The 16,960-nt window shown below is 38.1% G+C and overlaps 1 protein-coding gene across 4 annotated transcripts; it reads left to right on the top strand.

Annotated features, from left to right (window-relative positions):
• The first annotated feature begins 359 nt into the window (after positions 1 to 359).
• MMADHC (metabolism of cobalamin associated D) lies at positions 360 to 14,692 on the top strand. 4 transcript variants are annotated; one of them, XM_082055595.1, is made up of 8 exons: positions 360 to 394; positions 649 to 699; positions 3,867 to 4,011; positions 4,281 to 4,498; positions 6,928 to 7,033; positions 8,133 to 8,263; positions 10,852 to 10,938; positions 12,233 to 14,692. In XM_082055595.1, exons 2-8 carry the CDS (start codon positions 691 to 693, stop codon positions 12,425 to 12,427), a joined length of 891 nt encoding a protein of 296 aa, XP_081911721.1. In that variant the 5' UTR covers positions 360 to 394; positions 649 to 690; the 3' UTR covers positions 12,428 to 14,692. The 4 variants fall into 4 exon arrangements, with proteins under 4 accessions (XP_081911721.1, XP_081911722.1, XP_081911720.1 ...); XM_082055596.1 differs by lacking the exon at positions 360 to 394 and adding an exon at positions 402 to 550; XM_082055594.1 differs by lacking the exons at positions 360 to 394; positions 649 to 699 and adding an exon at positions 1,036 to 1,314.
• Positions 14,693 to 16,960: the final 2,268 nt, after the last annotated feature.

The following is a 16,960-nucleotide window of genomic DNA, read 5'->3' as shown; positions in this document are numbered from 1 at the left end:
CTGAGGGGCCACAACTGGACACAGTGCTGGCTCATGGTCACCCTGCTGTCCCCAGCACCCCCAGGTCCCTTTCCCCTACGCTGCTCTCTAACAGGTCATTCCCCAATTTACACTGGAACCTGGGGTTGTTCCTGCCCAGACACAAGACTCTGCACTTGCCCTTGTTATATTTCATTAAATTTTTCCCCGCCCAGCTCTCCAGCCTGTCCAGGTCTCTGATGGCAGCACAGCTTCCAGTGTCACCACTGCTCCCAGTTCAGTGTCACCAGCAAACTGGCCGACGGTGCACACGCTAATCGACGTGTCGGTGGATCGGCTCGCTGGGCCTGGGGATGGGCGGGCTGTGCGGCGGTGCGCGGGTGAGCTGGGGGCCGCCGCCATTTTGCAGGAAGAGGTGAGCGGGCGGCGGTGGTTTCGTTGCTCCCGGTTGTTCCCTCGGGGGCGGTTCCGTTGTCCTCCTCGCTCCCCTCCCGTCACCGGCCGGGCCTGGAACGAGCGGGCAGCGCTGCGGTGTCCTGTGCGAGCGTTGCCGGGGAAACGGGGGGCGGCGGTGAGGGGCGATGGGCCCCGCCGGGCCGGGTGAGGTGAGGTGAGGGGCGGGCGCGTCCGCCGGTGCCTCGGAGGCCAGTGCGTTCGCTTCTCTTGCAGGGGCAGCCGGGCCTCTCGGCGGGACGGAGCCCACCGCCTGCCATGGCCAATGTGAGTAACGCACATCCCGGGGCAGGGGGGCTGCGAACCCGTGAGGAGCCGAAGCGGCGCCACCCAGGGAGGAAACTCCGTAACCTCATCTGGGTTCCTGCTCCGGCGGGGGTTGGGCTGGATGGGCTTGCGCGGTCCCTTCCAACCCCTGGATATTCTGTGAAAACTTGTCTGTGTCATGCGGGATGCTTGCGGTTTATTACCGTTTTAAAGCTGCCTTTAAATCAGCGTGCTCATGGGGGGTCATTGATAAAAACCTCAGTTGTATTGAAGAGAAGCTGCCAAATTAATGTATACTATGATTAAGTTACAAAAGACATACCCATCATTAACCAATTGACATGAACAATGCTTTCTGACCACCTGCAAAACGAGGGGATATTTTCAAGTTTTAGATCCTTCTGAACAGAGTTTTTATCTTAATCATAGTACTGTTTAATGACTTTTTTTGAAGTAACCTTGTTGCATACGTGTTTAGTGGTGAACACATACATAAACTGGTATAGAATCAAGAATACAGCACTTAAGGAAAATCCTTTTATGTCAGTTTCTTGAAAGTATTTCTTTCCCTCACCTGGAAAATAAAGCTTTATAAAAGTACACATGCCATGGCAGGTGAGATTTATATTTTCCAGTTTAATTTTTTTAAAGTTGCATGTCTAACCGTACATTTTGGATATATGATTGCTTATATTTCTGTTACGCGTGTTAAACGCGTCATTGATAAAAACCTGAGTTGTTTTGAAGAGAAGTTGCTAAATCAATGTAGACTCTGATTAAGTTACGAAAGATGTACCCATCATTAACCAATTGCTTTCTGACCACCTGCAATACGAGGAGATATTTTTCAAGTTTTAGGTACTTCTGCACAAGAGGGAGACAGAAGATTAAGTAACATTGTTTAGAAGCAGAGTGCTTAGCTTATATCTAACTAATAATTAATAGGTATATTGTAAGTAAGAAAGTAAGCAATTATAACTAACATCAGTTATTTCCTAGTATAGCTGTATGTCAAAATTTTCAAAAATTGTATTGCGTATGTAGTAATTATGTGAATATAAGCAACACAAGAGCATCCAGTCTTTGGAGCATTTACGGAGGACGATCCCCAGTGTTCCCCAACACTGATAAAATAAAGAATGCCGCTTAACAGTATCATTGACTCTGCTGTTAAGTTTATTTCTCAGTTTCAGTGTCAGGTTGTAATTTTATTAGAAGTCAGTAGACTTGTCATTTATCTGAGTTTTAGAAGCCAATTTCTGTGGTCATTATGGGAATAATCGAATTGAGAATTAATCATAAAATAGTTTGAGTTGGAAGGGACCTTCAAACAGGATCTGGGATTTCTTTTTTTTTTTGTTGTTATTTCATTTTAATGTCCTGAGTTAAGGTGAAACACTCAGGTTCACCAGGGTACTCTCAGACTGAAGAATAAAACACCCTTTATTGATTTAGCCTTGCTGTGGAGACATGAATAATTTATTGATTTCAGTGTGTTGGGGTTTTTTTCGCTTGTGTAATGCTAAGTATGTAAATATTTGTGTAAGTGAGCTCAGCCAACATATCTGTAATTAATGCTGACATCTCCATGTTAAGTGATCCTGATTATAAGGAAAAATGTTCTTTTCTTGTAAACAACTACAGCTGACGTGTAATTACATCTGGTTTATCTGTGCTGTAATCATTATGCAAAAATCAATTTCAGTAGTGCTTTTACATAATAGAGGGAAAAACATTCAGTTGGAATCAGCAAACTTTTGTTGTTGTTATTACGGGAACCTTTTAAATCTAGCAGAGTTTTAGAACTAGACAGCTTAAGGCCTTAACTGTAAATACTTAAGTCAGAAAATCAAATGTGCCTTTATGCATTTGAGTTTTCATGAGGTCGGTAGAACTTATTAGACATTGTACATTTATGCAAAGGTGGTGTGTAAGAAACTGATGCTTACTGGCTTAGGTTCTGATACTGTGAAGAGAGTTTTTATCTTAATCATACAAATAGTACCATTTAATCACTTTTTTTAAGTAACCTTGTTGCATACGTGTTTAGTGGTGAACACATACATAAAGTTGTGTAGAATCGAGAATACAGCACTTAAGGAAAATCCTTTTATGTCAGTTTTTTGAAAGTATTTATTTCCCTCACCTGGAAAATAAAGCTTTATGAAAGCACACAAGCCGTGGCAGGTGAGATTTATATTTTCCAGTTTAATTTTTAAAGTTACACTTCTAACTGTACATTTTGGGTGTATGATTGGTTATATTTCTGTATGCGTGTGTAAATGCATCATGAAAGTTGTCAATCTGTTTCTAAAGTATGAAAAATAGATCAGATGTTTCGGTTTAATCATATCACCTGGATATTTCTTTTTTAAAAACAAAACAAACATATCAAGAAAAACCCAGTAACAGTTGTTCACATTACTACATAGGATAATATCGTTTGGCCTCAGAGTTAATCTTCACGGTGAGAAGCTACCAGCTCTTTGGAGCTCTGTTGTTGAGACCGTTTGTGTGCTGAGGGAAATAGCATTGCATCATTTTCTGGTTACTGTGTGACTGAATCAGTTTCTGATAAAATCATCTTCAGGAACTGAAAATTCTGTTGACAGTACAACTCTGTGGCGTGAAGCAGATTTTCTGCTGTATTGCAAGACCACAGAAGTCCTAAAGGTTTTATGGCGTATTGGCATTTTGATCACCTTCCTGGTATGTTGTAATACTTATTTGTAAATATATGAATGTACTGAGTTTGCAAATTGGCTGGACTAACTTAAGTTTTGCACGTGTTAAATGTTTATGGATTTTGAGAGCGAAAGAAAGAAGCTGAAGTTACTATACCTGCCTGGTTTGATGTGTGCGCCTCCTGCTATAGTTCAGAGTTGTTGGTAGGTGTAGTTTGCTGGCAAAGAAGTGTGTGTAAGCAGATGTGTACGCTTGCTTCTAGATGAAAGATGCAACATGTATCTACAGTGATGTTATCTTGTGTCTCCCTCCAGTCTTTTAAGAAGTAGGAATATAAGGATTTTACAGAAACACAGTTAATCATAATTAAGATTGTAATTTAATTATTGAGTGAGGATTTCTCTTGTGGTCCACAAAGCTGTACTGAAACTAGTATTTTTGCTAGCAGTATGTAATATTTAATTTGTTTTTTGTCTTCTCAGGTGCTCTGTAACAGAGCAAGATTGGTCACCTACCTACCAGGGTTTTATTCTTTAGTCAAGAGAGTTGTAAATCCCAAGGCTTTTTCTACAGCAGGTTCCTCTGGCTCAGATGAGTCTCATGTTGCCGCTACACCTCCTGATTTATGTAAGAAAAAGCAAATTTGTTTTCTTTGAATTCGTGTGCTGTCAGAACTTTGGACCCCATATAAATTTGGGAATTCTGAAGTCTGCTCGTTATGTCAGGGCCCTGACTTTAACTTGTGCATTGTGGTTACTTTGGTTATAGATGATTTTGATCAAATACAGATATTTATATGGGAGAGGTTTTTTTTTTCCTGTTGTTTCATTTGTTTGTTGTTTTGTTTTTCTTTCTGTTTAGATATGATGACTAAAGCAAGGCCTTGACTTTTGCAGGTCCAAGAACTGTATGGCCAGATGAAGTAATGGGTCCATTTGGTCCTCAGGACCAGAGATTCCAGTTGCCTGGTAATATTGGTTTTGACTGTCACCTCAATGGCACTGCTGCTCAGAAGAACAGCCAAGTGTCAGAAAGTCTGCCTGATCTATTAGCAGAGCCTTCAGCAAGTGAAAGGCATGAATTTGTCATGGCACAATACATAAATGAATTCCAGGTAAGAACAGTTTTTTCCTACTGATATTTCTTGTCTAAGAGAAATGTAATTAATCTTTCTTACTCCTGAAAAATGTGTCATTGATTTTTTTCTAGGTGATTTTGAAAAATGAAATTTGGCTGGGATGAGGGAGAGATTATATAGAACCAAGCTGAAGTTTTATTATTTTAGGAGAAAGACATACAGTCAAAAAAACACATGCCCTGAAATATTTCTAAGTGGTGCTTAGTGAAATGGCATTTTAGTAGTGACTTAATTATGTGGATACAGGAAAAAAAAATCTTTCAAAACTTGCTGTTTCCTAAGTCTCAGCACCTTTTTATCCAATAGAATTGGTAGTTTCTTCAGTATTTCATTTAATGCATCTGGACTTACATAGTTTGGATGGTGTTTAGATCTGTCTGCTTAGTTCTGACAACCAGTGGATCCACACAGGAGAGGCAGATCAATGTACCTCAACCTCATGTCTCACAATGATACTGTATTTTGGCGATGGCAGAGCTTGCAGTGAGTCAGATGCATTATTAACAACAAACAGCTTGATAATTGCTAGAGTGATTGCAACAAAATGTTCCGTGCTGCTGACTCAACTTTCCAGTCTTTCTGAGTTTGTGACATGGTCACACTTTGGAAGTCAACTAGCAAATCTCCATTGTAAAAATGCTGTATAGTGGGTTTTTTTTGAAAATGTGGCATTGTATTCCAAAATGCTCAGAAAACATAAGCTTCTGGTGAGCTCCCCAGATTCGGTTTTCAACTTCCATGAATCACACTTTCTGTTAAAAGCCTGACAGAAAATTCTAGTCTTGTTCATTTAATGCAAACTGGGTGCGTGTCTGCTCAGTACAGCTGTTGCTGTCCCAAATGGAAGAGAGAAACTGGAAAGAGCAGAGGCACTCCTCTCACCTTGGAGTACATGAGATTGGTGTATTAGTTTTATCTGAGTGGAGTAAACGGGCCTAGCAGCCTACCAGTATCAGAAAGTGGTGTTGATCTTTGGAAAATGGTCACAGTGTCTTGATGACAGCATCATCATTTTGGCACTGCTAAGTGTATGTACCATGTAAGTGGTGTTTAGCTGGATAGAATGGGAGTAGTAGACAAGAAATCACAATGAACTACCATCCTAGTAAGAGGAGCATCCTGTAGTTGTACAACAGCATGGTTTGTCAGGCTTAAAGTACCAATTGATCTCTCCCAGTGACTTTGCAATCGTGATGCAAGGTACATGTGGAAACATACGTGTTGAAACTGCAGTTAAAGTCAGTTGTTTATCTGTTGTGTTTTATTATTTTGCTGGGGGATTTTTTTTGCTATTCTTGAATGTTAATTTCTAGAGCAAAAAACTAGCCACGCTGTGTTTTCAGTGTCATAGTTTAGGGAAACTTTCAGATAAAACAGGTGTTAGGACTTAATTACAGTGTTGAGTTGTATATTTCTGTCTTGGAGAAACTTACTGAAATTCCTTGTAAATTATGGCATAGTTAGGGTTAGAAAAACTGTATTAAGGCATTCTACGCCTACCCCGTTTCCCTGAAAACAAGACCTACCCCAAAAATAAGCCTTAGCATGATTTTGTCAGGATTTTTGAGGATGCTTTAAATATAAGCCCTATTTCAAAAATAAGCCGTAGTTACAGTTAATTTTAAAAGTCAATTCGAATAGTGTCCAGGCAGCTATACATGTAAAAATGTAAGCATCTTTTGGAGCAAATATTGTGTAAGACCCTGTCTTACTTTCGGAGCAACATGGTACTACACAATAGTTGCTATCCCAAAGTTGTTACCACCTCTTGAGGGCATTTTAAGCTTAAATTTTAGATACCTAACTTAGAAGTGCTCCATGTGTAACATACCCACCAGAATCTGTTTTGTTGGGGTTTTTTGTTGTGTTTTGTTCGTTTTGGTGGTGGTGTTGCTGTTTTTTAAACTCTAGAACTAAAACAACAGTTACCATATAAAAGATACTGTTTGAAAACTGTTCTGCTTTTCAAGCTGTGACAGCTAACGCTGAAAATAACTGATAGTTCAGAGATCTAGAACTGTTGAGTTACTTCTCTTTTAAAGTTTTACTCTGGCTCAGGTAATGTGTGTATGTCTGAAATCTATTAATTGCTGTTGTATTGAATACCTAAGGCCATTGCTTCAGAATTATATTTTTCAAAAATTTCTGTATTGTTTAAGGCTTTGAGATAATACGGTTACTATAAAACATAAAGCTTAAAATTTCCATGTCATTTTAAGTAATAGGTTAAACCTATATATGTTCCACTTTGAAAACTGAGTTTTAAGTCTCATTACATATTATCTTTCTGGGAAACCGCTTGGGTCTATCAGTTGTCATGTAGTCACAAAAACATAGTCTGCTGTACAAAGTTATTCATGTTGTATATTAATTCATGGTAAAGTTACGATTTTCATCTTTCTCAGGGTGCTGATGTTCCACAGAAACAGCAAATAAATAATGCTGAAACTTACTTTGAAAATGCAAAGGTAGAATGTTCAGTACAAGCTTGTCCTGAACTGTTACGGAAAGGTATGTTTTCACTTTCTTTGACAGCTAAGAAATTAAAACTTTCTAAAATGTAAAAATATGCAAGTAAATGCTCTGATGTAATCAATGCCACAGAATGTGTCCTAGAGAAGGATAATCCAGACTTAATATTTTACAAGAGAAAAATACACACTGTAAAATAAAAACTGAAACTTTGTTGCTGTTATTATTTTGTATTTTGTATAAGATTCAATGCCATTTACAGTCAGATCAGCTGGGATGGGGAGTAACTTTCAGCTGCTTCTTTAGTACCAGGTAGATTCTGGAGCTAATTCAGTTTCCAAAAACCATTTAGTGACAAAATCAAATATTTTGGCACTGTTCTTTAGGAATATAGCAAATTGAAATTAAGCAACTACTGAAAGCATTGCTTTTGTATCTTTAATTTGTTCAAGAAGGAAATTATTGAAATGAAGTTGGAATAGCATTTTCTAATTTTAAGTGTGATATACTGAAAGAGGGACGAGGTTGAAATCCTGGTCTAGATGCTGAAGAGAGCAGACTTTTCAGAGAGTAAGAAAGAATGAACCTTTCAACTTCAGATTTTGAAAAGTGCTTTTTCCTCCCACACTGAAAACAAGGCTCCCTGAAGCCTCATTATGACTTTGATGCTTCACGTTTGTTCCTGTTTGTAATAACAGATGATGTAGAGAGAGAATTGTGATGGGTTTGGGTCTTTTCTGCCCCAGGAGAACTGTCACAACTCATGCCAGTAGTACGCTGCTAATACTGAGCCTGCTATCATGTTGTGGGAAGTAGATCTGAGCCTTTTCTACTGAAAGATTTCATGTAATGTGGTTTAGCCAGAAAATACGGGTCTTCACACCTCCATATGTGTGGAGATCTGTGGTGGTGTTCATTTCAAAATACTAGAATATCAGTATACTTGGGTTTATATCTTTGTGAAGAACGACACTTGCTTGCACATTTTGAAACCAGCATGCTGTTTGTGAAATACACACATATATCTTGGATTTAAATGAAATGAAGATTCTAAAGTAGAGTCAATACTTTGTCTAAAACTGAAAAATTGTAAGTAAAATGCAAGAGCAAACCGTAACATGCCCTTTTTTGTTTTTAGACTTCGAGTCAATGTTTCCAGAAGTCAGTGCCAACCGTTTGACGGTATTAACTGTCACCCAGAAGACTACAAATGATATGACTGTGTGGAGTCAAGAAGTGGAGGATGAGAGAGAAATGCTGTTAGAAAATGTAAGTAGCTGACAGTAGCAGCAGTTCATTTTTGTTTGTAGATGAATCTTCTGTGAACTATGTGTGTATTTCACAGTATCACAGTATGTTTGGGGTTGGAAGGGACCTCAAAAGATCATCTAGTCCAATCCTCCTGCTGGAGCAGGAGTATTTCGGTCCATTTCTAGCTCTGGTAGTAATACGCTGTATTTTTAGAGCACTTTTGAGCTAATACTATTTTCTCTTACTGATAAAATGGAGATAACTTTTTTCAAATTTGTATTTTATTACATTAAATGTTTCCTATAACTATTAAATTCTTTACAGTGAGGCAAGTCAAAAATATGCAAAAATATTAGAAAATGCTACAGTAAATTAATAAAGGTACTTGATTGTTGCCCTGTTGCAGTGAAAGGGCAGCAGCTGTTTTCTCACCTTATTTCAGCTTTAGTACAGTGCATTTTATAGGATTTCACTGCTCTCTCTGTTTTTCTGTGATATAATCGGGATTCCAGTATGGAGTCTGTCTGAGTGCATTTTTACTTGTAAAAAAGTAGTTGCTCTGGTTGTTTTTTTTCTCCATTCTGATAATGAGCACAGTTAATGCTTTTATCAGTTACATTTATTACAGTTTAATCATCCTCATTAACTTTGTCTTCCTGTTCTGTTGCCACTAGAGGTCTCTCTGAAAATCACTTTATTTCACATTCTTCATGTTTTTTTGGCTAAACTCCAGCAGGTGTCACTGTTCACCATCGCTGGTGTTCTTAGCACCTTGAAACGTTTCCGTGTAGTATTTGTTATATTTTTAAAACTAGTAAAAATAATCCTGTGGGATTTTCATCTGTATATTGAGGGTTATAATTATGTTTGAAAATAATCTGGTAATTGTCCTTTTCAGTCCTGTAAATTGCACATGTGGCCTGTATAAAGTGTAAGGGTTACCACAAAAAAAAAAAGGAAGAAGCAGTCTGAAGGATCAACATAAAATTACACACAAATTAAAATTCCCTTCATTTTAGTGTGTTCTTCTCTTTGAATTATTTATGGTCTGTTGGTCTTTGGCGTTGTAATCTGGTCTAATTACATGTTAATTGGCATTTTCTCCGTTGTGCACCTCCCTGTCAAGTCTAATATAGTCACTGTAGGGGTGTTAAGATGTTGGATGTAACCTCCTGGCCTAAAGGTTACTAACAGCAAATTCACAAGGAAATGGTTTGTTTGTTTGCTTCCTAAGTGGTTTGAAGTAACCTTAAAAGTACTAATTTAATGTGAGAGGCTTGTGCTGAAGTAATGAGGATTATTTGCAGCCAAATCTAAATGTTTACAGTAGTAAATCTCGAGTGTTTATTTAACTCGTTCTAACTGATGCTGAGGGGTTGTTACAACGCTGGATCAAAAGATGAACTGTGTCAGAAATATAATGCCTACAAAGCTGTTTTCAGATGGCTTACTGATATTTGTGACTTAATTTACACTTGAAACATAGTTAATCATCAGAACCGTCCAACCTCCAAATACAGAACATGTTACTGGAAAGGAGAAACTTCTCTTATTTTGGACCATTAAGGGACTGAAGCTGAGTAACTATAATAATATTTCTATAAATTTGAAACCTTGAGCTGCCAAGGGCACTAATTATAGAGAACAACCCAAATTTTATAAATGCAAGTAAATAAGGTATTACATTTATTCTGAAGCTAGAACTATTTCTTTTTTATGAGTTTAGGGATTTTCTTTTGTGTTTTGAGGAAGCTATGTGAATTCTGTTTGCATTTTACTCCCACTCAGCGTATTCGGCCGTGTAGATTTTTGCACTTGGGTATGTTTTTCTGAGTGTGTGGATGGTTTTAGAAGCATCATTTATCTTGGCGTTTGTGGGCTTGGGTTTTTTCCTTGCTCACCTTGGCAGGTTTCTTCTGTTTTCTGTGGGCCCTTGCTGGCCCTCATGAAATGGGTTGAAATTTGCTGGTCTAGGTGATTAAAAGCACACAAATGAGGTCTCCTGTTGATGATTTATCTGTGGAAAAAAATATGCTGTGTAATCCATAGGTAAAAAGTTTGCTACAGAAATAGAAGCAGATTCTTTAACTTTTATGGTTCATTAAGAACTACATGATACTGTCCTGCTGGCTAAGACCTTACAGCAAAACTATGTTTTTCATATATTTATAAAAACATATTTAATGCTACATTTAGTGTCAATTTCGTAGAGTTCAGGTGAGATCTGTAAACTTGTGGAAATAATACAAAAATACCTGAAGTAATGGTTGACTTCTTAAAGAGGATCACAGCTATGATTGTGATCTGCATGAATAATCAAAGCAATTATATTATTCCTTGTACAGGCTGTTAATCCATTACTGACTGGCACAAGGAACACTTAAAATCTCATATGATTGGAGTAGCCTGATGTATGACATTAATTTTAATCCTCTTGGTATGATTAACATTTTTATTGAAGGTATGCTGAATTTCTCATTTATTAATAGGGACCAAAAGAAATCTGTGCTTGTTCATTTTCAGAACATTTTATATGTGTTCTGATGTGTATATGTATGTAATAAAAATCTCATTCAATATCCTTTTTTCCCTTTGTTTTCTTTAAGTTCATTAATGGTGCCAAGGAGATTTGCTATGCAATTTGTTCTGAAGGCTATTGGGCCGACTTCATCGATCCATCCTCGGGACTGGCAGTAAGTCATGTGCTGTGTCCGAACTAGCAGTGGGATTTGTATTCTATGTGCGTTAAATCCAGCATTTCATATGGCCCAAAAGCTGTCACTGTAGGATAATTCTTTTCATAAATTAACATAGGATAGTAACTCTGAACTAGTTCTCGGACTGTGACAGCTGTCATGGCTCTTGGCATTTTGGAGAACATTGTTCAGCCCTGAAGTTGAGTTTTCGATAACTGTAAAAGTTTTCTGTGTGAAAGCTCTTGGTCACTGCACAAAATAGGCTGGTTAATGCCCCCCCAAGGTAACTTGATAAGTCCTGACACCATTTGTGTGGATGGAGGGTTTTAAACAATCTCTTCACTATAGTTAATGATTGTTACACAGAAAAAATGAATAGCTTGTTCCTGTTGAACAGCATTGGTATTCATTGTCAGATTACACCAGTTCTCTGGAGGAGCTGGCAGTTTCTTACCAAGACATCTGTGAAACATCAAGAGTCTTAAAACTTACAAGAGAATTGAGAAAGCTTCTGTCCAAGCATGAGCACACATGTGCTTTTGTCTGAGAACTAACTTTAAACTGCATCATAGTTGAACATAGTCATCGCAAAGCTCAGTTTTTATTTAAAAATGCTGTGTAAGGCAGTGATTTATTGTGTCAAGAGAGGCAAATAGATTTAAGGGGGGATGTTTATAAGGTGAACAGGCAGTTTAAGCTGCGTATAGTGCTTAAAAGCTTCCCAGGAATTCCATGCATTTAAGAAATAGTTATGGATTGAAAGTAGGGTTCTGTCTTTGGCCTCCAATTCAGCAGTAACGTCCTTACCAATAACCTGTTCATCAGGCGTAGGGATTTGGTCAGAAACTTTCTCCTGAGATAAAGTGACTGAAATACCCATTTCCAATTTACACACATTTTTGCTCTTCAAAGCATCTTTCTTTATAGGGGGCTTATTGAAAAGGTCCATGTCTTTTGCTGTTTTACAGTGTGGTTTTATCCTTAATTCCTGTAGAAATAGCAGAACCTTTCCAAAGCATTTGAGGGTGTTTTTTAATGTATGATTGATTAGACATTCAAACACACTGTCAGTGACAAAGGGGAATCTTTAAATATGGGTTACCAACATAAGCAGACGTGCTCTGCTTAGTTTCCTGTGTAGATTTCATGAATAAAACTGTGCATAAAATTTCTTCCGACAGATATAACTGGTACTTCTGGGCTTAGGTTTTGTTTTAAAAAGGGGTAGTTCTGACACTTTAAATGTTCTTGGACATCTTGACTTGACAGATTCTCTTTTGTTTCCACCTAGTTTTTTGGACCTTACACAAACAACACTCTGTTTGAAACAGATGAACGCTACCGCCACTTGGGATTTTCCATTGATGATCTTGGCTGCTGCAAAGTTATTCGTCATAACATCTGGGGTACTCATGTGGTTGTAGGAAGTATTTTCACTAATGCTGAACCTGACAGCCCTATCATGAGGAAACTAAGTGGAAACTAGCAGTCATCAGGGTTTCGCAAGTTCTTACAGCCTTTGCAATTCTTTTACTTGATGATTCTCTCTAAGCATTGTCAGGAAATGGTCCACTTTAAGGTAATCTAAGGTAATAAAGTAGCTATTATTTATTTTAGTCTTTGTGAATGTGTTCACCACATGTGACTTTGAATATTGACAACATTCAAACAGGTACTTTTATGTGCCATATGAATTTTAAGCTGTGATTTTCATCTTGAATGAGTTTAAACATACATGTACACAGCTATCTGCATATCCTTTTTTAATATGACCTTACAAGCCACACTTTTTAACCAGTTTGTCTTTCTGTGTCTAACAAATCTGTGCTCTTAGTATTAAAAATGCAGATGCCACTGAAGTTTCTCAGAATTTTGGCACTTTCTGGAATAAGTAGGTGGCAAAAAAAGTGGAATAAGTAACAAAATTGTTCTCCCAGAATATAGAACTTAATAAAAACTGCAGAAGTTAATGCTGGACTAATCATTAATTTGCTGTCCTAAAGTGAGAATAATGAGATGAGCTCTCAGCCATCTCTTAACTACAAGTAGGGGAAGTGTTCACTTGACTCTTACATCCAGAGACTCAGTAAATAAATAAGTCTTAAATTACTCTAGAACCAGTCATCTCTTAAGGTTCTTTGTCTTCATGTCGCTTGAGGTTTTATTTTCTCAGTGTTAGCTAAATATATTTAATTAGTTTATATATGTAAATGTAATTTAAAGTGGATTTTGTAACTTTCTTAGGTCATTAAATACATTGTGGAAAAAAAATAACAGGGCAATGCTTGGATATCATCATTGTTTTTCTGTACTTGGATGCAATTTAGACTTGTCTCTGTGGAATTTTGAAATGCCTACGCAAAGAGCAATTATGATCAATTATTGCAATTATGATAAATTATAAAAATATTTCAACAGGGAGGTTTCAGTAAACTAGTTGGTCTCGTCAGGTATCGTAAAAACAATCAGGTCAGTTGAAGTTACTGGAGGAAGAATAGTGGAGAAAATTCAAGGCACCTGGAAATACCAAAGCCTCACTACAGAGACTAAGTAATAAACTTGATTTTAATCTAATCGCAGTCAGTTATTGAGCCATTTGTTAATGCACCACTGCAGTAGCTGTGCCAGTTCATGCAACAACAGGAATCGTTCAGTCCTGACTCTTGTCTAAATGCAGTGCAGCTTTTGTTTGGGTCGTGGCTGCACAGGATGTTGATCTGCCAGCTTTAGCTTCCTGTCACACAGCTGGGGATTTTAATCCTTGCCCCTTTTTCCACTGTTAACTATTATGGGTTTAAAACTTGTTCTAGGTTTTGTAGATGACTTCTGTTCCTTACTCAGGGTCTAAGCCAGTTCTCACCAAAGTCTTTTTATTGATTTTAAGAGGTTTAGAACTTTACCAAGTGCCTCAAATCTCTTGTTAACAATTGCTGCGCGCCCATAACTCTGCTGGATCACGGAGGTGGAAGTGAGGAAGACTTTCCAGAGAAGTGAGTGCTGTCTGTGCTAAACTCACCCTAAGCCAGCAATTTGGATGTTATCTTGCTCACCTACCATCACCCTCATCCCTGTGAGCTCCAGCCTGCGCACATTCCGGGGTTGAAGTTGAAGTTAAGTGTGTGGCTGCTGATTTGTTCATCGTTCTGTCATGGAATTCGTGCTGTATTTCCAGAGCCCAGGTTCGTGACCTCCACTCTGCTGTCCAAGAAAGCTGTATTACTTCCAAGTCTTTTTCTTTCTCATCAAGAGGATTAAAAAAGCTTGAGAAGCTGCAGTGTGTCTCATCTCTTTGCAAAATACAATTATTTTGCAGAACACAAATTAGCTCATTTCATAAAAGAGGGTTAGTGTCTCACTGGACAGTAGATGACACTTACGGAGAACTTTGGGGAAATAAATTCTATGAAATGGTTTGCATGTATTTTAACTGTCTTGAAGACTCCTCATGCCGTCTTTTCTTCATGTGACTTTGCTGTACTTGACCTTACGGTGTTTTGGAAAGACTGGGAGCTGTCAGGCAGCTATTCAAATTAAGCTGAAGATGCAAATTTTTGAGTTCATGTTCTTTGAAATTTTGTCCTGTAAAGGACTCTTGCAGTGGCTTTTCAAATGACTTCAACCTGAGGCAAAAATCTCACAAGAAATAGTGGAGCTTTGCATTGACTTCACTAATACTAATGTTTCATGCCACAGTTTGGGGGGATGTATGATTTCCTGATGGTTTTTTCTAAATAAAATGTTCTCATACAGACTGATTCTCAAAAGACGCTAGAACTGTTCCAGTTCTAATTCCCTCGCATCTATATGGACTGTTAATTAACTTACTACTATGGAATAGAAGTTTTTGAAGGCAGTGTAACTGTACTTCTGATAATGAAAAGCAAAACAACTCTCAGTGTTACAAAATGAATTCCTTTCTAGGGTAAAGAAACAAACACTTGAGAAGAGCCATTTCTATTTAGTAAGATCACACCTGCTTCCTTAGCAAACATCACTTCTCTGTGGGAAGTACTATTTTCTTAATTAATGAGAGGCTATGCATTTCTAGATGGTATTAATTACCAAATATACCAGAATTTATTTTTTCCAATAAATTCCATAAAAATGTATTTGAAGTGGTGATGCTGTGCACCGCAAGAGCAATGCTCTTTGTGTAGTTAGATTTGTAGATTTGTAAGCATGTTAGTTTACATGCAGAATATGCTTAAAATGATGCAAGTCTAGATGTTATTCATAGCAGTCAAAAGGCCAAAGAAATGTTAGAGGTGAAATGTCTGTCATTTACACACCCTAATGTATGTGTAAGGAACTGAAGCTGAATGTCTTTTCACATAATTCCTGGCAATTCTCTTTCCACCCAAAGCCTCCTGGAGTTGAGATTCAGTGATCGCTTGTATTTGGACTCTGATAGAAATGTCAAGTAGCAAGTACCAAAAAAGTTCTGGTTTTCAGTGCCTCGAATGTTCATGTTTAAGCTGTGCTGGAGTAAGAGCTGGTTCTAAGAGTTGTGCAGTTGCCTAAATAGCACCAGCTGACTGGTGGGTAGGACAGGACGGTGTTTTAACAGAGTGAGGATTGTGTATGCAGAAGTCCATTCCCAGTCCTCTACTCAAGCACTTTGGTTCAGTTCAGTGGATTTATGGACTTATTCATGACACATCCTCGTGTAACAGTGCAGATTTTAGAACTGGGCTTTATAGTCAGCTGAGCTTAACTTGTAGCAGAGCAAATAAAGTGGTCTTTCTCTGATTCATTAACACTGTGCAGTCTGTCATGTGGAGGGAGCGAGTACAAATACTGTTAGTGATGTGGAGCTGAAATGTAATAGCAAAGTAATTGTATGACTTGCCTCATGCCTGGTCCTTTTAAAGCCTCTTTTTATTCAGAGTTGCTTATTTTTACTCAACATTCTCAAAGCTGTCATTCAAACTAGTGCTCATTGTGTGTATATTTATAGAGAAGAGGAGAAATAAGCCAGGTAATCGAGCAGCTCTTGTTTATAAGAGCATAAACAGTGAAGAACTCTGTTCTCCTTCCACTAGCATCCACCTGCCTGGGAAAAAACGGATAATCCAGAGGGTCGCAGGGATCTCTTGGGGGACAGAGCCCCTTTGCTTCGACTGCCGTCTTGGCTGTGGGCTCGTTCCCCTTTCTTGCTAATTGTGGTGTCATTCAACAAGAGATGCTCCGGTTCATAAACCCGCAGGAAAGCAGGGCTGTAACTTTAGACAGCTCCAGGCGGCTGATCCAGAAAGGTGAGGCCGCAGGACATAAACTATTTTGTCACGGTAACGTGCATAAAACTTTGTCTGTGAGCTCGTCTTACTCCAAAAGCTTCTGCCTGATCAGGCTAAACACATGGCAGGAATTGCATATATGGTGAAAAAGCACATAACTTTAGAATGACTTGGTGTGCAGAACATCTGTTGCTGCTGTTGCTCAAATAATTTGAAATAAGTGTGAAGTAGCAATACAGTTTTTATACTCGGAGTGATTTCTGTGATCCAAGGCTTCAGATAAGGAGGTTACTGTTATGTTATGAGATACACAGCATATATATTTCTGAAATAATCTACTTTAGATAACTTATGAAACCACAGTGTTGCCTCTTAAAAGTTGCCCATGTGACTGTGTATATTAAATTAATTCCTTCCCTTGCTATTGAGTCAATGTTTAGTGCACACTGATAAGAATTCTTACCTTTGATAGCGACTGAATGACAGCGATGCCCAGTTGGCATCACAGCAAGGATGTGGAAGGAGAATCAACTGTATCCATGTGAATTAACCGCGGAGGCCTGAAATACCTCAATCCAAAATGAAACATCCCATGTATGGATATTTTTACCTGTTCATTCTAGCAAAACAGGACGATTTCACACAAAATTTTTGACCATTTCTGGATTTGTTTTTCGATTTTTCTTACACAAAGCCAAAATCCATACACAGTTTCTGATGTTACTTCTGAATAACCCACATATTCATCAGTACTTAATTTGGTACTTGAGCTGTCCTTATGC

This window comes from Streptopelia decaocto, assembly GCF_964273445.1.
Source record: "Streptopelia decaocto genome assembly, chromosome: 6".
NCBI classification, from domain to species: domain Eukaryota; kingdom Metazoa; phylum Chordata; class Aves; order Columbiformes; family Columbidae; genus Streptopelia; species Streptopelia decaocto.
The sequence above is the reverse complement of the archived record's forward strand: the minus strand, read 5'-3'. Positions and strand labels throughout refer to the sequence as shown.

Coding starts and splice junctions, on each gene's coding strand:
- MMADHC (XM_082055593.1), top strand. CDS start 2,863: ATGAAAGCACACAAGCCGTGGCAG. Junction 4,499..6,927: donor AATACATAAATGAATTCCAG/GTAAGAACAGTT, acceptor CATCTTTCTCAG/GGTGCTGATGTTCCACAGAA. Junction 10,939..12,232: donor ATCCATCCTCGGGACTGGCA/GTAAGTCATGTG, acceptor GTTTCCACCTAG/TTTTTTGGACCTTACACAAA.